The sequence below is a fragment of the Gopherus evgoodei genome, chromosome 8, assembly GCF_007399415.2.
Source record: "Gopherus evgoodei ecotype Sinaloan lineage chromosome 8, rGopEvg1_v1.p, whole genome shotgun sequence".
Classification (NCBI taxonomy): domain Eukaryota; kingdom Metazoa; phylum Chordata; order Testudines; family Testudinidae; genus Gopherus; species Gopherus evgoodei.
The window spans coordinates 581,822-603,315 of record NC_044329.1 but is presented as its reverse complement, the minus strand read 5'-3'; the positions used below and the strand labels follow the sequence as shown (position 1 = coordinate 603,315).

The 21,494-nt window shown below is 60.5% G+C and overlaps 3 protein-coding genes across 6 annotated transcripts; 1 reads left to right on the top strand and 2 right to left on the bottom strand.

The window, feature by feature from the left end:
• The first annotated feature begins 689 nt into the window (after nucleotides 1-689).
• On the top strand, nucleotides 690-12,683 carry RMND5B (required for meiotic nuclear division 5 homolog B). Of its 4 annotated transcripts, XM_030574021.1 has the most exons (10): nucleotides 690-793; nucleotides 4,744-4,895; nucleotides 7,352-7,497; nucleotides 9,463-9,603; nucleotides 10,024-10,124; nucleotides 10,691-10,857; nucleotides 11,022-11,187; nucleotides 11,268-11,370; nucleotides 11,453-11,607; nucleotides 12,063-12,683. In XM_030574021.1, the coding sequence occupies exons 2-10, from the start codon at nucleotides 4,754-4,756 to the stop codon at nucleotides 12,124-12,126; spliced, it is 1,185 nt and encodes a 394-aa protein (XP_030429881.1). In that variant the 5' UTR covers nucleotides 690-793; nucleotides 4,744-4,753; the 3' UTR covers nucleotides 12,127-12,683. The 4 variants fall into 4 exon arrangements, with proteins under 4 accessions (XP_030429881.1, XP_030429884.1, XP_030429882.1 ...); XM_030574022.1 differs by lacking the exon at nucleotides 690-793 and having other exon boundaries at nucleotides 4,833-4,895; nucleotides 7,303-7,497; XM_030574024.1 differs by lacking the exons at nucleotides 4,744-4,895; nucleotides 7,352-7,497 and having other exon boundaries at nucleotides 702-793.
• Nucleotides 701-4,749, bottom strand: LOC115656102 (hornerin-like). The gene is made up of 4 exons (XM_030572401.1): nucleotides 4,010-4,749; nucleotides 2,348-2,512; nucleotides 2,027-2,132; nucleotides 701-958 (listed from the first exon to the last, which is right to left on the bottom strand). Exons 1-4 carry the CDS (start codon nucleotides 4,687-4,689, stop codon nucleotides 701-703), a joined length of 1,209 nt encoding a protein of 402 aa, XP_030428261.1. The 5' UTR covers nucleotides 4,690-4,749.
• A 1,128-nt stretch (nucleotides 12,684-13,811) lies between the features above and the next one.
• NHP2 (NHP2 ribonucleoprotein) lies at nucleotides 13,812-21,307 on the bottom strand. Its single transcript, XM_030574027.1, has 4 exons — nucleotides 21,104-21,307; nucleotides 18,962-19,031; nucleotides 18,559-18,664; nucleotides 13,812-16,826 (listed from the first exon to the last, which is right to left on the bottom strand). Exons 1-4 carry the CDS (start codon nucleotides 21,246-21,248, stop codon nucleotides 16,701-16,703), a joined length of 447 nt encoding a protein of 148 aa, XP_030429887.1. The 5' UTR covers nucleotides 21,249-21,307; the 3' UTR covers nucleotides 13,812-16,700.
• Nucleotides 21,308-21,494: the final 187 nt, after the last annotated feature.

Sequence of the window (21,494 nt, the reverse complement as noted above, 5' to 3'; positions counted from 1 at the left end):
TGCCCTGACCCCCCCACACCGCTCTGACCCCCCCCTGCACCGTTCCCAGCCCCCTGCCCTGACTTCCCCCCACACCGCTCTGACCCCCCCTGCACCGTTCCCACCCCCCTGCCCTGACTTCCCCCCACACCGCTCTGACCCCCCCTGCACCGTTCCCACCCCCCTGCCCTGACTTCCCCCCACACCGCTCTGACCCCCCCTGCACCGTTCCCACCCCCCTGCCCTGACTTCCCCCCACACCGCTCTGACCCCCCTGCACCGTTCCCACCCCCCTGCCCTGACTTCCCCCCACACCGCTCTGACCCCCCCCTGCACCGTTCCCAGCCCCCTGCCCTGACTTCCCCACACCGCTCTGACCCCCCTGCACCATTCCCACCCCCCTGCCCTGACCCCCCCACACCGCTCTGACCCCCCTGCACCATTCCCACCCCCCCCCGCCGCCGCCGCCAGGAGCCGCGCGCTGCACGGCAGGTTGGACGCCCGGACAGCCAGCACTCTCGGGCTAAACCCCCAGGAAATGGTACATTCCAGCGCCTCCCCTTCCCCCCGCCCGGCGAGGATGGCTTGCCGCACTGTGGGCGGGCAGTACCAAGCTCGGGAGACCAGGGGGCGCCGAGTCCGTGGTGAGCCCCTCCCGCAGGAATGGGCTAGTGTAGGCCCCTCCCTCGCCGGCTGCCGTAGGAACCTACCACTGCGCCTCTCAGGGGAGGGGTATCCTGCCGCGCAGTGGGACGGTCCGGCCCCGGACTCGGCAGCTGCCGGAAGCGCTGGGCTGAAGCCGCCCAGGCGCCGGGTGAGCGGAGCGGGCCGCGCCCGGCGGCCTCGGGGTCCGGGGGGGCAGCGCGTCCGGCCGGGGGCTCGGCGGGGGCGCGGAGGCTTGGCGGTGTCCCCCCCCCCCCAATAGGGTCCGTGGGGTGATGGAGCCGCGCGCCTGTGCGGTGTGTCCCCCCCGTAGGGTCTGTGGGGTGATGGAGCCACGCGCCTGTGCGGTGTGTCCCCCCCCGTAGGGTCTGTGGGGTGATGGAGCCGCGCGCCTGTGCGGTGCGTCCCCCCCCGTAGGGTCTGTGGGGTGATGGAGCCGCGCGCCTGTGCGGTGTGTCCCCCCCATAGGGTCTGTGGGGTGATGGAACCGCGCGCCTGTGCGGTGTGTCCCCCCCGTAGGGTCTGTGGGGTGATGGAGCCACGCGCCTGTGCGGTGTGTCCCCCCCCGTAGGGTCTGTGGGGTGATTGAGCCGCGCGCCTGTGCGGTCTGTCCCCCCCCCCCGTAGGGTCTGTGGGGTGATGGAGCCGAGCACCTGTGCAGTGTGTCCCCCCCCGTAGGGTCCGTTGGGTGATGGAGCCGAGCACCTGTGCGGTGCGTCCCCCCCCCGTAGGGTCTGTGGGGTGATGGAGCCGCGCGCCTGTGCGGTGTGTCCCCCCCCGTTGGGTCTGTGGGGTGATGGAGCCGAGCACCTGTGCAGTGTGTCCCCCCCCGTAGGGTCCGTTGGGTGATGGAGCCGAGCACCTGTGCGGTGCGTCCCCCCCCCGTAGGGTCTGTGGGGTGATGGAGCCGCGCGCCTGTGCGGTGTGTCCCCCCCCCGTAGGGTCTGTGGGGTGATGGAGCCGCGCGCCTGTGCGGTGTGTCCCCCCCCGTAGGGTCTGTGGGGTGATGGAGCCGAGCACCTGTGCGGTGTGTCCCCCCCCGTAGGGTCTGTCGGGTGATGGAGCCGAGCACCTGTGCGGTGTGTCCCCCCCCGTAGGGTCTGTGGGGTGACGGAGCCGCGCGCCTGTGCGGTGTGTCCCCCCCCGTAGGGTCTGTGGGGTGATGGAGCCGAGCACCTGTGCGGTGTGTCCCCCCCGTAGGGTCCGTTGGGTGATGGAGCCGAGCACCTGTGCGGTGTGTCCCCCCCCGTAGGGTCTGTGGGGTGACGGAGCCGCGCGCCTGTGCGGTGTGTCCCCCCCCGTAGGGTCTGTGGGGTGATGGAGCCGCGCGCCTGTGCGGTGCGTCCCCCCCCCGTAGGGTCTGTGGGGTGATGGAGCCGCGCGCCTGTGCGGTGCGTCCCCCCCCCGTAGGGTCTGTCGGGTGACGGAGCCGCGCGCCTGTGCGGTGTGTCCCCCCCCCGTAGGGTCTGTGGGGTGATGGAGCCGAGCACCTGTGCGGTGTGTCCCCCCCGTAGGGTCTGTCGGGTGATGGAGCCGCGCGCCTGTGCGGTGTGTCCCCCCCCCGGTAGGGTCTGTCGGGTGATGGAACCGCGCGCCTGTGCGGTGTGTCCCCCCCCCGGTAGGGTCTGTCCGGTGATGGAGCCGCGCACCTGTGCGGTGCGTGCCCCCCCCCCCGTAGGGTCCGTTGGGTGATGGAGCCGAGCACCTGTGCGGTGCGTCCCCCCCCCCCCGTAGGGTCTGTGGGGTGATGGACCCGCGCGCCTGTGCGGTGCGTGTCCCCCCCCCCCGTAGGGTCTGTGGGGTGATGGAGCCGCGCGCCTGTGCGGTATGTCCCCCCCCGTAGGGTCCGTTGGGTGATGGAGCCGCGCGCCTGTGCGGTGCGTGTCCCCCCCGTAGGGTCTGTGGGGTGATGGAGCCGCGCGCCTGTGCGGTGTGTCCCCCCCCCGTAGGGTCTGTGGGGTTATGGAGCCGCGCGCCTGTGCGGTGTGTCCCCCCTCCGGTAGGGTCTGTCCGGTGATGGAGCCGCGCACCTGTGCGGTGCGTCCCCCCCCGTAGGGTCTGTGGGGTGATGGAGCCGCGCGCCGGTGCGGTGTGTCCCCCCCCGTAGGGTCTGCGGGGTGGAGCCGCGCACCTGTGCGGTGCATCCCCCCCCCGTAGGGTCTGTGGGGTGATGGAGCCGCGCGCCTTTGCGGTGTGTCCCCCCCCGTAGGGTCTGTGGGGTGATGGAGCCGCGCACCTGTGCGGTGTGTCCCCCCCCCGTAGGGTCTGTGGGGTGATGGAGCCGAGCACCTGTGCGGTGCGTCCCCACCCCGTAGGGTCTGTGGGGTGATGGAGCCGCGCGCCTGTGCAGTGTGTCCCCCCCCCCGTAGGGTCTGTGGGGTGATGGAGCCGAGCACCTGTGCGGTGCGTTGTCCCCCCCGTAGGGTCTGTGGGGTGATGGAGCTGAGCGGCTGTGCGGTGCGTGTCCCCCCCCCGTAGGGTCTGTGGGGTGATGGAGCCGCGCGCCTGTGCGGTGTGTCCCCCCCCCGTAGGGTCTGTGGCGTGATGGAGCCGCGCGCCGGTGCGGTGTGTCCCCCCCCCCGTAGGGTCTGTGGGGTGATGGAGCCGCGCGCCTGTGCGGTGCGTCCCCCCCCCCCGTAGGGTCTGTGGGGTGATGGAGCCGAGCACCTGTGCGGTGTGTCCCCCCCCGTAGGGTCTGTGGGGTGATGGAGCCGCGCGCCTGTGCGGTGTGTCCCCCCCCGTAGGGTCTGTGGGGTGATGGAGCCGAGCACCTGTGCGGTGCGTCCCCCCCCGTAGGGTCTGTGGGGTGATGGAGCCGCGCGCCTGTGCAGTGTGTCCCCCCCCGTAGGGTCTGTGGGGTGATGGAGCTGAGCACCTGTGCGGTGCGTCGTCCCCCCCGTAGGGTCTGTGGGGTGATGGAGCTGAGCGCCTGTGCGGTGCGTGTCCCCCCCCGTAGGGTCTGTGGGGTGATGGAGTCGCGCGCCTGTGCGGTGTGTCCCCCCCCCGTAGGGTCTGTGGGGTGATGGAGCCGTGTGTTTGTGTGGAGCGTCCCCCCTCCCCTCGTAGGGTCTGTTGGATGATGGAGCTGTGTGCCTGTGTTGTGTGTCCCCCCCCCTTAGGGTCCATCAGGTGATGGAGCCGTGCACCTGTGCGGTGCATTTCCCCTCCCCCCCGTAGGGTCTGTTGGGTGGTGGAGCCGCGCATCTCTGTGGAGCGTTCCCGTTGTAGGGTCTGTCGGATGATGGAGCTGTACGCCTGTGCGATGCGTTCCCCTCTCCCCCCATAGGGGTCTGTTGGATGATGGAGCTGTGCACCTGTGTTGTGCGTCCCTCCCCTGTAAGATCTGTCGGATGATGGAGCTGTGCACCTGTGCGGTGCGTTCCCCTCGTATGGTCCGTCGGGTGATGGAGCTGTGCGCCTGTGTGGTGCATTCCCCTCATAGGGTCTGTCGGTGATGGAGCTGTGTGCCTGTGTTGTGCGCTTTCCCTCGTAGGGGCCGTCGAATGATGGAGCTGTGCGCCTGTGCAGTGCGTTCCCCTCGTAGGGTCCATCGGATGATGGAGCTGTGCGCCTGTGTGGTGCGTTCCCCCCATAGGGTCCGTTGGTGATGGAGCTGTGTGCCTGTGTTGTGTGCTTTCCCTCGTAGGGGCCGTCGGCTGATGGAGCTGTGCGCCTGTGTTGTGCGTTCCCCCGTAGGCTCCATCGGCTGATGGAACTGTGTGCCCTTGTTGTGTGTTCCCCTCGTAGGGTCCATCGAATGATGGAGCTTTGTGCCTGTGTGGTGCGTTCCCCCCCCCCGGTAGGGTCCATTGGATGATGGAGCTGTGCACCTGTGTGGTGCGTTGCCCCCCCGTAGAGTCCGTCGGATAATGGAGCTGTGTGCTTCCCCTTGTAGGGTCTGTCAGATAATGGAGCTGTGCGCCTGTGTTGTGTGCTTCCCCCCATAGGGTGTTGGATGATGGAGCTGTGCGCCTGTGTTGTGTGCTTCCCCCCATAGGGTCTGTCAGATGATGGAGCTGTGCACCTGTGTTGTGTGCTTCCCCCCATAGGGTCTGTCAGATGATAGAGCTGTGCGCCTGTGTTGTGTGCTTCCTCCCGTAGGGTCCGTCAGATGATGGAGCTGTGCGCCTGTGTGGAGCGAGAGCTGGACAAAGTGCTGCACAAGTTCCTGAGCTATGGGCAGCACTGTGACCAGAGCCTAGAGGAGCTGCTCTGTTACGTGAGCCAACTGCGCCAGGAGCTTGGCAGCACAGGTACCACACAACTCGCCCGCATGATGTAGTGATGCAGCACAGCACTCCTCCTGGAACTGGGCCTGTTCCCAACACCTGCAGCCTGGTGCTTGGGGCAGAGCGCCGTGTCCAGGCGGGGTGGTCACTGGCGGCAGATCTATGGATGGAGACTGACCGCACTTCCCTCTGCTCAGCCCCCTTCTGGCCAGGGGGGCTGTAGGCCAGTGCAGGGACACGCCTGCTCTTGGGGGGCGGAATCCTGCAGAGCTTTCTGTCTGGGCGGGAGCTTGTGAGGCATCTGCCTGCAGAGGGTGCTACTGAGTATCTGAGGCAGTTGCTCTAGACCAGACGTGGGCAAACTGCGCCCCGCAGCACCATCCTGCTTGACCCCTGAGCTCCCAGCCAGGGAGCCTGGTCCCTGGCCCCTCCCCTGCAGCCATGCGGGCCGCGCTCTGGCCTGCTGCTCCCGCTGGGCAGCGCAGCTGGCTCTGGCTGGGTGTCGTGGCTGCAAGCTCCTGCTGCTGCTAAGGGGGCGGGGAGTGGGGGGTTGGGTAAGGGAGCAGGGATTCTGGGGGGCAGTCGGGATGGGGAACAGGGAGCGTTGGGAGTGGGAGTCCTGGGGGGCCTGTCAGGGGACAGGGAGCATTGGATAAGGGGGTGGGATCCCGGGGGGCAGTTAGGGGCGGGGTGTCCCGGGAGGAGGTGGTCAGTGGATGCAGAGCAGAGGGTGGTTGGATAGTGGGTGGGAGTCCTGGGGGGGCAGTCAGGGGACAGGGAGCGGGGGGGTTGGATAAAGGGGTGGGATCCCAGGGGGAAGTTAGGGGCGGGGTGTCCCGGGAGGAGATGGTCAGTGGATGAGGAGAGTGGTTGAATAGAGGGTGGGAGTCCTGGGGGGGCTGTCAGGAGGCAGGGGTGTGGATAGGGGTCAGGACAGTCAGGGGACAGGGAGCAGGGGCATTGGATGGGGGTGGCCGTGGTTGGGGATGAGGAGCAGAGGGCAGCTGGATAGGGAGTGGGGGTCCTGGGAGGGCTGTTGGGGGCGGGGGTGTGGATAGGTGTCAGGGCAATCAGGGGACAGGGAGCAGGGGGGTTGGATAGTGGGCGGGGGTCCTGGGAGGGGGTGGTCTGCGCTGGTTAGGCCTCAACTGGAGTACTGTGTCCAGTTCTGGGCACCGCATTTCAAGAAAGATGTGGAGAAATTGGAGAGGGTCCAGAGAAGAGCAACAAGAATGATTAAAGGTCTTGAGAACATGACCTATGAAGGAAGGCTGAAAGAACTGGGTTTGTTTAGTTTGGAAAAGAGAAAACTGAGAGGGGACATGATAGCAGTTTTCAGGTATCTAAAAGGGAGTCATAAGGAGGAGGGAGAAAACTTGTTCACCTTAGCCTCCAATGATAGAACAAGAAGCAATGGGCTTAAACAGCAGCAAGGGAGATTTAGGTTGGACATTAGGAAAAAGTTCCTAATTGTCAGGGTAGTTAAACACTGGAATAGATTGCCTAGGGAAGTTGTGGAATCTCCATCGCTGGAGATATTTAAGAGTAGGTTAGATAAATGTCTATCAGGGATGGTCTAGACAGTATCTGGTCCTGCCATGAGGGCAGGGGACTGGACTAGATGACCTCTCGAGGTCCCTTCCAGTCCTAGAGTCTATGAGTCAATGGATGAGGAGCAGAGGGTGGTTGGATAAGGGGTGGGAGTCCCGGGGGGCCGGGATGTGAATAGGGGTCGGGAGGCAGTCAGGGGACAGGGAGCGGGATCCTGGAGGGGCAGGGTGTCCTGGGAGGTGGGCAGTGGATGAGGAGCAGAGGGGGTTAGATAGAGGGTGGGAGTCCTGGGGGGGCTGTCAGGAGGCGGGGGTATGGATAGCAGTTGGGGCAGTCAGGGGACAGGAAGCAGGGGGGTTGAATGGGGGTGGGGGTCCTGGGAGGGGGTGGTCAGGGGACAAGGAGCAGGAGGGGGCTCTGAGGGGGGAAGTCAGGGGGTGGGAAGTGGGAGGGGGTGGGGCCAGGCTGTTTGGGGGGCACAGCCTCCCCTACCCGGCCCACCATACAGTTGGACAACTCTGATATGGCCCTCGGGCCCAAAAGTTTGCCCACCCCAATCTAGACCAGCACTGGTCAAAGCCCTCGGCTGCACCCACCGTTTCCAGCTGCTCCCATTGGGTTCTGTGTTACCTGGCCCCTGGACGCTCAGGCTGCTCCAAATCCCAGTCCTGCCACGGGGAGCAGTTGCCCAAACTCCATGGTGGATTAGAGGTGGCTTAGTTAAAGGGAAGTCCCACCGAAGCCTAGCACAGGGGCTCATTGTTCTGACGGGGGAGGGGGAGTTCTGGTGCATGGTGCAGAGTTTGGCAGATGTTGCTCAAAGCTGCTGCTTTTCTGGTGCAAAGCCTTGGCAGTAAGGGTCTTGCACTTCCTGGACTAGGCTCCTGGCTAGTCCCCGCAGCTAGGTCTGAAGACCCTTTCTGCTGCAGCCCTGCAGGGGGCACCGCTCTCTGCCACGCTCTCCCTGGTGATGGCCCAGTGCTGTCGGAAGATCAAAGACACGGTGCAGAAACTGGCCTCGGACCATAAAGACATTCACAGCAGTGTCTCCAGGGTGGGCAAAGCCATCGATAGGGTGAGTACTCCCTTTTGTCTAGAGTCCAGGGGTTGGCCCCAGATGGGAATCCCTGCCTTAGTGATGGCTTTCACTCCCATTGGTTCTTTGGCCCTCTGCAGGCTGGAGCATGGGGAGAAGATTTCCCCCAAGGTCTCCCTCATCTGCTGGTGCCCAGTAGCAGCATGGTGGGAGCCAGTTTTCATGGTGTTGGGCTTTCTATGGTCCTGAGCATCTCCTGCTCCTGTGCGTTCATGCCTGTTATATGTACTGCAGTCAGGATTGGGGCCCTCCTGTGCTGATGTGTTCTTGGCCCTAAGGAGTTCACATTCCACCTCTGTGACGGGCTCCCTGGGGTACAGCTTGGAACTGGGGTACTGCTGTGCCCCCTTAACTCTCCAAAGTGGGCTGTCTCTCACAATGCTTTGCTAGTGAAAAGAAGCAAACCCCTCCAGGTGCTGTTATCACTCAGTACTACAGCACGTGCACACCACGCCCAGCTAAATTGCATGAATGTTCCCTGAGCCACTCATGAATCACATGGAGAAAGGCACCAACAAATCTTCCAAGACCCCAACCTTGCACCCCAGAGCTGTTCCGTCTTGCCTTGGTCAGAAGCCTGACCAATGTACGTTTATGATCCAGTCTGCCCTCCCTCAATGTGGAGAGGACAGACACTAGCCTTTGTAAACTGTGCTGAGATTTACCAAGCACTTCAATTGAAATACACTGTTTTGGGTAAAATATAAAACAGATTTATTAACTACAGAGAGATTTTAAGTGATTAGAAGTGGTGGCCACAAAAGGTCAGAGACAGTTACCAAAGGCAATAAAAGATAAGTGTGCAGTCTAAATCTTAAACCTGATTACATTCGGCAGTATTTGGATGAAGCAGTTTTTCTCACCCCACTGGATGTTGCAGGTAGGTTGTAGTTCTTAATCCCCTTTAAGCCTGGGACCAGTCTCCTCAGTTCAAGTCTTTGGCCTTGGCTACACTGGCGCTTTACAGCGCTGCAACTTTCTCACTCAGGGGTGTTAACCCCCCACCCCCACCCCGAGTGCAGCAAATGACAACGCTGTAAGAGCCAGTGTAAACAGTGCCCCAGCACTGGGAGCACGGCTCCCACCCCTGTAAGCTAATCCCGTCGGGGAGGTGGAGGACCTGCAGCGCTGGGAGAGCTCTCTCCGAGCCCTGGCGCCCGTGACCACACTCGCACGTCAAAGCGCCCCCGTGGCAGCACTGTACAGCTGCCCGTGTAGCCATACCCTTTGTCTTCCCAGTGTTCTTGTTGCTTCCAGCGTAGGTGGGGGAGGCGAAAGGCCAAAGCATGATGCCGCTGTCCCCGTGTGCCTGGAAAACATCAGCCCAGGTGGGCTTTGCTGAGTCACAGAGTTGAGCAATCCCCCATTGTGTGATTCTTGTGCAGCCCTCTTACAGCATTGTAAATCCCTTGTTTACAACTCCCCTGCTGTTTAATGGTCACTTAACACCCTCCTGGGTAGGGATCACCTCCTTTGTTGTCACTAAAGAACTAGTAACAACCATACAGCAAAATCTCACTACTTTGTAGGAACTAACAGCATACATCTTTGGACAGAACAATGGGTTTCTGCAGATCATGACCTTTCATGATTCCTTACATGGCATGCTTTCTATGAAATAGATCATAATTATATGATGGGGTGAATAGGGGGGGTCAGGGTGCTGCTTTGAGGTACAGAGTGTCATGACCTCCTCCTACTGTGCCGCCACCCACTCAGAAATGAGCTGTTGTGGCTCTGAGGCTGTGATCCAGCCAGCCAATTGAATGCAGCTTCATGCAAGGGCCGTAGTGGTTTGGGTGGGAGGGTGCTGTTGTGGGGTGGCTTTGCAGGCAGCTGCAGGGGGTTTGTTTGAGAGCATGTGATCTGGCCAGGAGGTGATAGATGGGGGGGCCGTCCCCTCATTCTCATGGGCACCACTGATTCCTCTCATTCATCTCCCAGAACTTCGATGCCGAGCTCTGCAGCGTGGTCTCGGATTCGGTCTGGGAGTCGCGGGAGAAGCAGCAGCAGATTCTGCAGATGGCGATTGTGGAGCATTTGTACCAGCAGGGCATGCTCAGTGTGGCAGAGGAGCTGTCCCAGGTACCAGGGTTGCCGGTCACCAGGCTGGTGCTAGCTTGCCACACAGCAGCATTGTGTGAGGGAGAGTTGTGGCATCCCGGGGACAGGGGGAACCAGGAGTGCTGTGGGCCTGCTCTCTGGTGAGTGGGCCTTACTCAGCATTAGCCACTGGCAAGGTTTGCTCCAGGCCCGCACCTCTAGCTGACCCAGGCCAGTTGGTATGAGGCTCTGCCCAGCTCTGCAGGGACCAAACTGCAGCTGCCAAGTCTGCTGCTCCCCTGCATGTGCTCTGTGCTCCAAAGTGGGGGCCCTCTCTCTATCATGCAGGATAGGAAACCTCACCCATCTCTGGCTGGGGAGCCCCTCCTGGCACCACCCCAGTGCATGCTGCCCTCCCCGAGAGGATGGTGGGATGTGACCACGGGCTCTCACTCTCCACAGGAGTCCACCCTGAATGTGGACTTGGACTTCAAGCAGCCGTTCTTGGAGCTGAACCGGATCCTGGAAGCCCTGAATGAGCAGGACCTGCATCCTGCTCTGGAGTAAGAACCAATCGTCTGGGAGCACCAAGCATCCAGTGCCCCTCCTCGCCCACAGCCTCCCCATCCTTACTGAAAGTGGCCCCTCCCCTTCTGCTTGATTCATGCACCGAGTCTGGGTTGGGCTATGGGATGTTTTGGCTGGTCAAGGGAGAGCTCAGTGGACCCCAGCTAATGTGTGACGATCACACTCACCCTGCTGGCTAGAGCATGCTCCTGGCACCTTGCATCCCTGTCAGAATGAGGCCTACAAGCCTGAGCAGCCCTCCTGGGGCAGCGCCATCTGCAGGGCCTGACACGCTCCCTCTTGCCCATGAGCCACTTATGTCCTTTTTCCACCCCAGCTGACTCTGGTGCTACCTGGGCAGTCCCTGGAATTATAGACACTGGAGGGAAAGGAGCCTCCTAGGCCAGCCTGGCCAGGGGCATTTCACACAAAACAGTCTCCAGGAACGGGAATAATCCCATCCTCATCTTGTCAGGTTGGGCATCAGGGAGAGCTTCCTGGCTGTCCTGGCCCACCTCCCCAGGATAGCCAGGACTTAGCTACCCCTATCTTTCCTATCCAGCTGGGCAATCTCAAACAGGCAGCGTCTGCTGGAGCTGAACAGCTCCCTGGAATTCAAGCTGCATCGTCTCCACTTCATCCGGCTCCTGGCTGGCGGCCCTGACAAGCAGCTGGAGGCCCTGAGTTATGCTCGCCACTTCCAGCCCTTTGGCCGCCTGCACCAGCGAGGTGAGACTGTGCCAGGTTGGGCCCTGCCACTGGCCTCCCTCGTGGGGCATGGGACTGCCCTGCTGGGTAGCCCCATACTGGAGGCATTGGCCAGTTGGCAGGACAGGGTGGGGGGCTGTGGCCATGTTGCTTCTTGAGGCCAGCCAAGGTGTTGTGTTGTTCAGAGATCCAGGTCATGATGGGCAGCCTGGTGTACCTGCCCCTGGGCATTGAGAACTCCCCGTACTGCCACCTGCTGGATGCCCAGCACTGGACAGAGATCTGCGAGACCTTCACCCGTGACGCCTGTGCCCTGCTGGGGCTCTCGGTGGAATCCCCTCTCAGTGTCAGGTAAGCCCCAGGCCAGGGCCTGCGGGGTCCCCCCTTAGCTGCACCACCACCAAATGCTAAGGCCTCTCCCTCTCACGCAGCTTCGCATCTGGATGTGTGGCACTGCCTGTCCTGATGAACATCAAGGCAGTGATTGAGCAGAGACAGTGCACGGGTGTCTGGAGCCATAAGGATGAGCTGCCTGTAAGTGCCATCTCATGGGGCGGCACGGCAGGGTAGGGCAGGGCAGGGCAGCGGGGCTGACCTCCCTGCGCTCTCTTGGCAGATTGAAATTGAGCTGGGCATGAAGTGCTGGTACCACTCAGTGTTTGCCTGCCCTATCCTTCGCCAGCAGACGACCGACTCCAATCCGCCTATCAAACTTATCTGCGGGCACGTCATCTCCCGGGACGCGCTCAACAAGCTCATCAATGGGGGCAAGTAAGTTTGGTTTCTTGACATGCTCAGGCTGTGGACCCTGCCCCATCTCCGGCCTGCAGGCTTGGCCCTTACCTGGCATCATTTTGTGTGATGCAGCCCAGTGCCCGGGAGCGTGAGTGCTCTGAGTGCCCTGTGGCCTGTGCTAGTCTGGGCCAGATCGCCTTCCCGAGCTCCCCTGCTCTCCTGCAGCTGGGTTCTGCGGGTAGCAGTGAGCCGGAACGAGCTGGGTGCTGTGGATGCTGATAAGCAGGGCTTGTTATCTCTGGTGCTGGGAAGGAGGGTGCACAAGCAGTGTTGCTGCCTGCCCACGGCCAGTCCCAGGCCTTCCTTAGACTGAGCCTTGGGGTTGGACTGTGCCAGGAGGGGCAGACTTCTGCTGCAGTGCCCCAGAGCTCTGCCCTTTTCTCGGTTCCGTGGCCTTCCTGCCTGATGCCTTTGTCTCCATCTCTCCTCAGGCTGAAGTGTCCCTACTGCCCCATGGAGCAGAACCCGGCTGATGGGAAGCCCATCGTCTTCTGACGCCGGTGGGGTTGGAAGAGCTGTGGCAATAGGTCACTGCTCTTTCCCTTAGCCGGCCTGTCCCACCCTCGCCATGCGAGAGGCGGTGGTGCTGCCCATGGCAGGGCCTGGACTGCCTTTTAGGCTGAGGGTCTGAGAGCAGCTGTGTCCACGGCAGCCCCACTGGGGTCCCTTCCTTCTGCCAAAGTAGTGCAAGGTCCAGAGCAGGGGGACCCAAGCCTGAGCCACCCTCTGAGAAATGGAGCTGAAAGGGCAGAGTGGCAGCGTGAGTGCTGGCTGCTGAGCTCTGGGAGGCTGTGCTGCCTCAGTGTGTGCTCTCCTAGTGATCTGGCTTCTGCTCACTCTGCGCTCCCACTCTCCGGACAGCGTCTGTCTGCTCAGTAATAGGCAGAGCCCGTCCTGGCCTCGAGCAGGGCTACTGGAGCATTTCCTAGCCCTCTGCCAGGGCTGTACAGTCCCTTGGGCATTTACTGATACTTTTTGCATTGTAAATATTAAAGCGGGAGCTGCCTGGAGCCATTTTATAAATTCCAGAAAATAAAACCTGTTAGCCTTTCCCCCTTGCTCTCTGAGCTCCTTGGTCAGATTTAACCTGGGAGACAGGAGGGCTGGGTCCTTAACAGCCTGGGGACAAAGATGACATGAACGCCACTGTAAGAGGGGGCACGCTTTCTGGTGTAGGGGGGCTGCAGCTATGTCCCTCTCTGGGACTGTTCTCCCGCCTGCCCTGCATCAGCCTACGAAATAGGGCACAGAAGTGAAGGGGAAGAGCTGCTGTTAGATCTGAAAAATGAAGGGGTGAGGTGGGGTGCATGTGTGTGTGTGGGGTGGGGGGGGGGCACATGGGGACTGCAAGACACTAAGCCTGGGTGGGGTAGCAGCTTTATGACAAGCAGACCAGTATCGAGATAAACCCTTTATTCTAAACAGAACTAGGTAACAAATGTTCTACTGTGACTGCCCTGTCCTAGGCTCCTTTGGTTCTTCCCCAGCTGGAGGGATCACAGGGAACTTATTCAATAGCACATGGTCCCTCTTTTAGATCCCTTTACTGAACTAAAGCAGTTCTCTTTAAACTGTAACCAATACGGTAACTGATGTAACCACCTTCAGATTGCTTTAACACACTTAATACGTCTCAATCCGCCCCGAGGCATTTCCGCAATCGTCCCCATCTGCAGCCTCATTGGGCAAGCCCAGGTCTGTAAGACTGGTCCACCGCATGGTCAGTTTGTGGCTTGTTTCCATCTTGTGTCTGCTCTCACTTCACTTCACTTGCCGTGGCCACGATGTCGGGTCTCGTGGCAGATGCTTACAATTCTGGGGTAAGATTTTGCCTTTGTCTGTGCTCCCTGAATCTGACTAAGGTAACTCCTCTTTGGTCGCTGGTGCTTTGACTGGCTAGTGCCCATCTCTCACCAATCGTTGTTTAACTGAGGCAGGCTTCGCCTCCCTTTCCCAAACTCCTTAGTTCTCCTTTGTCCCATAGCTGCTGAGTATTCCAAAGAATCAGAGAATTGTGGGGATGGAAGGGACTTGGAGGCCATCAAGTCTGACCCCCTGCGCTGAGATAGGACCAAGTAAATCTGGACCATCCCTGGCAAGTGATTGTCCAACCTGGTTTTAAAACCCTCGAATGCTGGGATTCCACAACCTTCTCTGGAAGCCTAGTTAGGAAGTTTTTCCTAATATCTAACCTAAATCTCCCTTGCTGCAGATTAAGCCATTTCTTGTGGTCTTACCTTCAGCGGACGTGGAGAACAGTTGATCCCTGTTTTGTTTATAACAGCCCTTCACAGCTTTGAAGAGTGTGACTGGGCCGCCCTCAGGCTTCCATATCCTTGGTGATGCTTTTCAAGCCTCTTTATGTGTATTGTAATCAGGGTCAGTTTCTACTTTGAAGCTACAGCACTAGAGGAAGTAGTGAAATCATGTACATCCATACGCCAGACTGAGTGGCTCTCTGTGTGTATACAGCCTCTCTGCGGCTGTCACAGCCCTGGATGCATAAAGACTGGCACCCAGTCAGGCCCCTGCCACACTCAGCTCTCCTTTAGAAGCATCTCTGCAGATGGGGCAAAATATCGCAGCGCTGAAGTTTGAATGGGCTTTAAATCATTGACCAAGTGCCTGAATCCTGGCCATTTCTTATACTCATGCTGGTTTCCAAATCACTTACATCATTTTCTGCCTCCGCACAATTTTACTGACCTTCTGTCTTGCTGATTTCACTGTGGTATTCAGTCACATGCGCTTTCTTTAGGCTTTTGTGTACATTCTGCTGCTTGGGATGTCAGTGCCATCATGCTTAGTGATCATTCACAGATTTGTTACAATCGGGACACTCTTTGAGCGTTTATTCACAGGACTAATTTAAAATTACAGTCCTGTGACAAATTCCTGTTTTCCCGTCGCTGTGTTCTTAGCCTGAACAGCTCGTTCCCAAGTACCATGTTTCCTAGGGATACACTGAGCCTCAAACATTTTCATTATTTACGCACCCCTTTCCTGCCTGCCCCACCATCTGCATGGGATGCAGTGTGTACAGCCAGGGCTTCTGGGCCTGCCACCGCTGAGCGCAGAGCAATCGTTTGCTTTGCCTCCAGGCATAGCATTTCCATGGATGTTTAGCACTGCAGCTGCCACTAACCTCTCCCAGCTCACAGGGGCTGCCCTGCTGATGAGCAGACGGTATCAAGGTAAAGGGCTGTGCCATGGTGGTGCTATCACGTAGGCACATCCTACAGCAAGGGCAGGGTTTTTCTGTTGCCTAATTTACCTCCCTGAGCAGCAGGAATTAGGTTAATGGAACAATTCTTCTGGTGACCTATCTGCATCTAGCCCAAGGGTTAAGTTCGCCTGAGCTCTGTACAGAAACATTCTACAGCCCTGGGTAGCTGCAGCCTGCGTGTGCCCTGGCTTGGGCTCCAAGGCTGTAGAGGGTACAGAAGTGTGGCATGCTGGCTACACCTGGTGGATTTAGTCTAGAGCTCAGGGTGCTGGGGCTGTTCTGGGGGCAAGGCTGGCCTGGCCACAGAGACTGGGCTGTGAGCCTGGTGTGGATGCAGCAGTAGCTCTGCAGCCCTGTCTCCCCTCACCCATATCTGGCAGTGATGGCTGGAGTCCCGTAGTGGTGGGGGTCCAGCCTGTACAGCCAGGATAGCTGCCAGTACCTGCTGCTCAGAGCGGTTGGTTGCTCATCCTTTTTTTATTTGCCCCAGTGGCTTTTAGATCCAGCTCGGAGTGGTGTCTGAAGCGCTTCCAGGCACAAGGAGCAGTTCCCAGCTGCTCCAGGGTACGAGGTACCTGGTAGCTGGTCAGTACCTCACCCCTGGGCTCAGCAGCCCTCAGTGAGGAAATCTGCTGCCAGCTGAATGAGAGGCTGGGGTGGGTCGTAACTCATTGTCATTCCAGGTTGCCCACAGCCCTGGCCAGCACAGCAGTGGGGCACACCGGGGTGGTGGCAGGATAGGATAGAATCAACGCACGTGACAATGCTGCACAGTCACCTCATGTGTGGCTGACTGCAGCTCTAAGACTCCAGTCTCACTGCCTGTCAGACATCCCACATGCTGGAGCCATCTCCCCACCAGGGGGAGGGGGGAGAAGAAATGTGTGTATGAGTCCTCAATCCCTCCCCACCCCCCTCAGCAGGCTGGGCATAACCAAGGGCTGTGGGGACTGGTCCAAGGGCTGGAGAGACGAGCCCAAATTCCTCTCCCCCCGTGCTCCCACAAGGAAACACACAGGGGGCTGATATTTTTGATGCAGAGAGAGGCCATCAGTCAGCCATGCGCCATGGTTGGGGAGTGCATGTTACAATAGGTAGGCATGGCTCCTGCCCTACGTTCATTTAGCTGAATTCACTGTAGTCTCTTGTTCATTTAGCCCAAGCTCCTACCACAGGTCCAAGTCCCAAACACAGTGGTTCCCACCTAGCTGTGTCTGGGCTTGACTGAAAGGGACACCTGCATCCAGTGCAAGGGCCTGTATTTATCCCAGGGCAAATGCTGGTGGGCCAGAAAGAAGGCAGTTTCTGGGTTGTCAATGTCATTTCTACACAGTCATCCCTGTTCCTCCCCCACTTTCCATTATCCAGCCTTCAGGCCCAGCTCTGCTGGTGATGGTACATCAGCCTCATGCTCTGAATGTGGCCTTAAAGCCAGGGTGCCTCCAACAGTGACTTTACTAACAACCCCAGCAAACAGCTGTACAGATACATTTATTTCATCCACAACAGAACAGGGCTGACTTGCTGCTCATGGCTTGGGCTCGTCCCCCACAAGAATGCTAGCCTGTCCAGGAAACCTGCTCTCCCCCCTCCCTTCAAGGGGGAGGTTAGTCACCATCTGCCCCCACCCTCAGCAGCTGCTACTCAATTATTTCAGAACAATTTTTTTTAGTTAGTTAAATGTAAAAAACCCAGGGTCCATGCAGCCCCCTCCCCGCCACACTAAGCACCCAGCAAGTTGCTCACATTTCATTTTGTAAAGTCCTCGGAGGCCAGCGAATGTTGCTGGGGCAGTGCAGACCCAGCCAGCCAGAAGCTACAGCGCAGGCACTCCCCGGGTCCTTCACAGTGGGACAGGAAGGGACCCAACCTCCTCCAAACACTCCTCATATGCCTCCTGGTACTCCTCATGTGGCTTGATCATTATCACACAGGTTGGGCGCTTTGAGCCTCCAGCTGCTCCCAGATCCTGAAGAAGAGGAAGAGGATATCAGGCATGCCCAGGAAAGCTGCTGGTGACCACCATCAGCAGACAGCCCCACCCACGGGGGGGGGAAGCGGGAACCCTACCACTCCTCTGTGGGGGAGAGCAAACCCCTGCACTCCATCCCACAGGGGAGAATATGGCTCCCGTGACCCTACAATCACCCCCGCCCCAAAGTGACTGAACCAGATTGTAGAGCAACTTTCCCACAGCTGAGCAGTCTCCCCCCCTCCCGCCCCTGCAGGTTAGAGCAAGAGTTCCCAAACTTTTTGTGGGACAACCCCATTTGAATTATTTTCTCCTGGGACCCCGGAGGGTACCGAGTACATCATTCTGAGGCGCAAAATGGCTTCCTCCACACAGCGTGACCTCATAGCTGTGCGGCATGTGAGGTCATGCTGTGTCGAGGATGCTGTTTCATAGAACAAAATGGCATCCATGCACTGTGACCTTGCACACACCCCAGAGGCGAGGTCATGCTGTGCAGAGCAAGACAGCATCCGTTGCACAGTAGGGATTGCCAGGGCATGACCCCATTTGGGGGTCCGCTGTGTTAGAGGGACTTCTTATCTTCCCCAACTCCTCCCCAAGCCTCTCCTTGCTGATCCAGGAATGTCTGGCTGTACGCTGCAAGGATGGCACGAAGTCAGCAGGGCCAATGTCTTGCCAGGTCGAAGGCAGGTTAAAGCCCTAAGGATGTCAGCTGGAGACACCCCCTCAGAAACGATTGTGTAGGGCTCCCCTTGATTTTTTGTTGTTGTTGTTGTGTTATTTGGACAGTTTAAAGGAGCTGCCAGATAAGAACGGAACATCGATATCTCCTGGCTGCAGCTGGGCAAATAATGCTTTAGGACCAAAGGTGAAAGCCTTCTTTGGCCCACAGACTAGAGCACACTTCACAGTATTACCCCAGACAGCTTAAATCACTTGCCTGGCTGCATTAGCTCTGGCAAAATAACGGCTTCAGTTGTAGGCAGTGTCCCCCCTTCAACCTCAGCCTTGAAGCAGGATGACAAACAGCCCATAGAGCAGAGGTGGGCAAACTACGGCCCCTGAGCTCCCGTCCGGGGAGGCTAGCCCCCGGCCACTCCCCTGCTGTCCCGTGTGGGCAACGCGGCTGGCTCTGGCTGGGCTGCGAGCTTCTGCTGCTCTGAGTCCTGGGGGGCAGTCAGGGGAAGGGAGCAGTTGGATGGGGGAGGAGGGTCCGAGGACAGGGAACAAGGGCCATTGGATAGGCATGGGAGTCTCAGGGGGCCTGTCGGGGTAGGGGGTGGATGTGGATAGGTGTTGGGGCAGTCAGAGGAAAGGGACCGGGGGGTGGGGTCAGGTAGGGGATAAGGAGGGGGGGAAGTGGTGAATGGAGGCAGAGGCCAGGCTGTTTGGGGAGGCACAGCCTCCCCTACTCAGCCCACCATACAGTTTTGCAACCCCAATGTGGCCCTCAGGCCAAAGTGTTTGCCCAGCTCTGCTGTAGAGTGTCACTGCTAGGGATCCCTTAGCTCAAATGGGTGATTTTAGGGAGCTGTGGGGGAACAGCAGCAAAGACCTGGGTCTTATGCCCTGGGCAAGTTTCTTAGCACCAGAAAGAGAAAGGGGAGTGGAGGGGAGGGGGTGAAGGAGGCACCACCTAAGCCATAACTTGTTATCTTGCTAGACTGTTTCATACCCTCTTGGTGCCCAAGAAGGGGTGATCCCCAGAGAGCCCCCCCAACCTTACCGATTTGGAGGGGATATAAGCATAGGGGAGGGACCTGTCTTCACACATGATGGGGATGTGGCAATAAACTTCAATAGGCAGTGTGTCTCCAGCAAGGACAATGATCCTGAAACGGCAGAGAGAGGAGACCTATCAGCAGCTGTCGCGGGAGATGGGAACCAGCACCTGAAAACCAAGAAGCGCTGAGGAGATGGTGATTGGTCACAAAGGGGGCCAGGGTCAGCGCTGTTGCTGTCTCAGCAAAGCGTATCTGGCCATGGGACACAGGGTGAAGTGCTAAAGGCCAGTGCTGTCAGAGCCGAGTACCCGGACAGCGCCTGCCTTGTCAAGATACTGCAGCCGCTCAGCGCCCAGCTCCTGGGGAGTGCAGGGGGTGGCTGTAGCTGGGCTAGTGGGTTCTTACCCTCTCTCGCCCTTGTTGATGAATTTCTGAACTTCCTTCACTCCCCGCCGGATCTGCTTTTGTTTTGCCGCTGGAAGAGAAATAAGAGACCATCAGAATTCAACTTGGGCTCAGCGGGGCTCCCGGCCCCTTTCGCCCTCTGAGCCCGCTCCCCAGGTTTGTGTCTCGTTCCCAGGGTGGACTCCCGGCTCCCCACAAGGGCTGTCCAGCCCCAGGCCTGTCCCTTGGCCTGTGTCTCGTTCCTGGGTGGGCTCCCGGCTGCCCCCCAAGGACTACCCGGTCCCAGGCCCATGTCTCTTTCCCAGGGTGGACTCCCTGCTCCCCCCAAGGACTACCCGTCTCGTTCCCAGCGTGGGCTCTCGGCTCCCCCCAAGGGCTGCCCATCCCCTGGCCTGTGTCTCATTCCCAGGGTGGGCTCCCTGCTCCCCCCAAGGACTACCCAGTCCCAGGCCTGTGTCTCGTTCCCAGGGTGGGCTCCCGGCTCCCCTCAAGGGCTGCCCGGCCCCAGGCCTATCCCTTGGCCTGTGTCTCGTTCCCGGGTGGGCTCCTAGCTGCCCCCCAAGGACTACCCAGTCCCAGGCCCATGTCTCGTTCTCGGGGTGGGCTCCCGGCTGCCCCTGAGGGCTGTCCAGCCCCTGGCCCGTGTCTCACTCCCAGGGTGGGCTCTCGGCTCCCCCCAAGGGCTGCCTGTCCCAGGCCTGTGTCTCGTTCTCGGGGTGGGCTCCCAGCTGCCCCCGAAGGCTGTCTGGCTCCTGGCCCGTGTCTCGTTCCCAGGGTGGGCTCTCAGCTCCCCCCAAGGACTACCCGGTCCCAGGCCCGTGTCTCGTTCCGGGGTGGGCTCCCGGCTGCCCCCCAAGGACTACCGGTCCCTGGCCCATGTCTCGTTCCCGGGTGGGCTCCTGGCTGCCCCCCAAGGACTACCCGGTCCCAGGCCCGTGTCTCGTTCCGGGGTGTGCTCCCCGCTGCCCCCCAAGGACTACCCGGTCCCAGGCCCATGTCTCGTTCCCAGGGTGGACTCCCTGCTCCCCCGAAGGACTACCCGTCTCGTTCCCAGCGTGGGCTCTCGGCTCCCCCCAAGGGCTGCCCATCCCCTGGCCTGTGTCTCATTCCCAGGGTGGGCTCCCTGCTCCCCCCAAGGACTACCCAGTCCCAGGCCTGTGTCTCGTTCCCAGGGTGGGCTCCTGGCTCCCCTCAAGGGCTGCCCGGCCCCAGGCCTATCCCTTGGCCTGTGTCTCGTTCCCGGGTGGGCTCCCAGCTGCCCCCCAAGGACTACCCAGTCCCAGGCCCATGTCTCGTTCTTGGGGTGGGCTCCCGGCTGCCCCTGAGGGCTGTCCAGCCCCTGGCCCGTGTCTCGCTCCCAGGGTGGGCTCTCGGCTCCCCCCAAGGGCTGCCTGTCCCCAGGCCTGTGTCTCGTTCTCGGGGTGGGCTCCCAGCTGCCCCCGAAGGCTGTCTGGCCCCTGGCCCGTGTCTCGTTCCCAGGGTGGGCTCTCAGCTCCCCCCAAGGACTACCCGGTCCCAGGCCCGTGTCTCGTTCCGGGGTGGTGCCCCTAAGGACTACCCGGTCCCTGGCCCATGTCTTGTTCCCGGGTGGGCTCCTGGCTGCCCCCCAACGACTACCCGGTCCCAGGCCCATGTCTCGTTCCCAGGGTGGACTCCCTGCTCCCCCCAAGGACTACCCGTCTCGTTCCCAGCGTGGGCTCTCGGCTCCCCCCAAGGGCTGCCCATCCCCTGGCCTGTGTCTCATTCCCAGGGTGGGCTCCCTGCTCCCCCCAAGGACTACCCAGTCCCAGGCCTGTGTCTCGTTCCCAGGGTGGGCTCCCGGCTCCCCTCAAGGGCTGCCCGGCCCCAGGCCTATCCCTTGGCCTGTGTCTCGTTCCCGGGTGGGCTCCTAGCTGCCCCCCAAGGACTACCCAGTCCCAGGCCCATGTCTCGTTCCCGGGTGGGCTCCCGGCTGCCCCCCAAGGACTACGCAGTCCCAGGCCCATGTCTCGTTCCCGGGTGGGCTCCCAGCTGCCCCCCAAGGACTACGCAGTCCCAGGCCCATGTCTCGTTCTCGGGTGGGCTCCCAGCTGCCCCCCAAGCACTACCCGGTCCCAGGCCCGTGTCTCGTTCCGGGGTGGGCTCCCGGCTGCTCGGCCCCACCTTTCTTGATGCACTTGTACAGCCTGCGGGTGAGCTTGCGGGAGGCCAGCGGCCGCGCGATCGGGTTCAGGTTCCCCAGCAGCTCCTGGTACGATCGCTCCGGCGCCACTTCGGGGTCTGGCTCCAGCCGCTTCTCCCGAGCCATAATCACCAGACACGTGCCCCGCACAACAGCCCCACTTCCGCGCGTGCGCGCAGAGCGCACTGGAGAGGACCCGGCTACAGACTCCATCCCAGCCAATAACAACCCTCCCCTTGTTTGCCCCGCCCCTCGCGGAGGCGGCCTGGTCGCGCGAGCCCCACCTGCAGGAAGGGAAAGAGGCGCGTGACCGTTCCGCTATCGTCAGAGACACGAGCCTGCAGGAGCCGCGTGTGCGCGCGTCTCGGACCT

Bases quoted from the DNA above. Each gene is read 5' to 3' on its own strand.
- LOC115656102 (XM_030572401.1), bottom strand. From the start codon at position 4,689: ATGGGGGGAAGCACACAACACAGGTGCACAGCTCCATCATCTGACAGA. The intron at 2,513-4,009 runs GTGCACAGCTCC...CGCACCGCACAG, and splicing joins GAGGGGAACGCACCGCACAG to GCGCGCGGCTCCATCACCCA. The intron at 959-2,026 runs GCGCGCGGCTCC...ATCACCCCACAG, and splicing joins GGGGGGGACGCACCGCACAG to ACCCTACGGGGGGGACACAC.
- RMND5B (XM_030574021.1), top strand. From the start codon at position 4,754: ATGATGGAGCTGTGCGCCTGTGTGGAGCGAGAGCTGGACAAAGTGCTG. The intron at 4,896-7,351 runs GTACCACACAAC...TTTCTGCTGCAG, and splicing joins CCAGGAGCTTGGCAGCACAG to CCCTGCAGGGGGCACCGCTC. The intron at 11,608-12,062 runs GTAAGTTTGGTT...ATCTCTCCTCAG, and splicing joins AAGCTCATCAATGGGGGCAA to GCTGAAGTGTCCCTACTGCC.
- NHP2 (XM_030574027.1), bottom strand. From the start codon at position 21,248: ATGGCTCGGGAGAAGCGGCTGGAGCCAGACCCCGAAGTGGCGCCGGAG. The intron at 18,665-18,961 runs GTAAGAACCCAC...CTGCCGTTTCAG, and splicing joins ATCAACAAGGGCGAGAGAGG to GATCATTGTCCTTGCTGGAG. The intron at 16,827-18,558 runs GTAAGGTTGGGG...CCTCTTCTTCAG, and splicing joins CTTATATCCCCTCCAAATCG to GATCTGGGAGCAGCTGGAGG.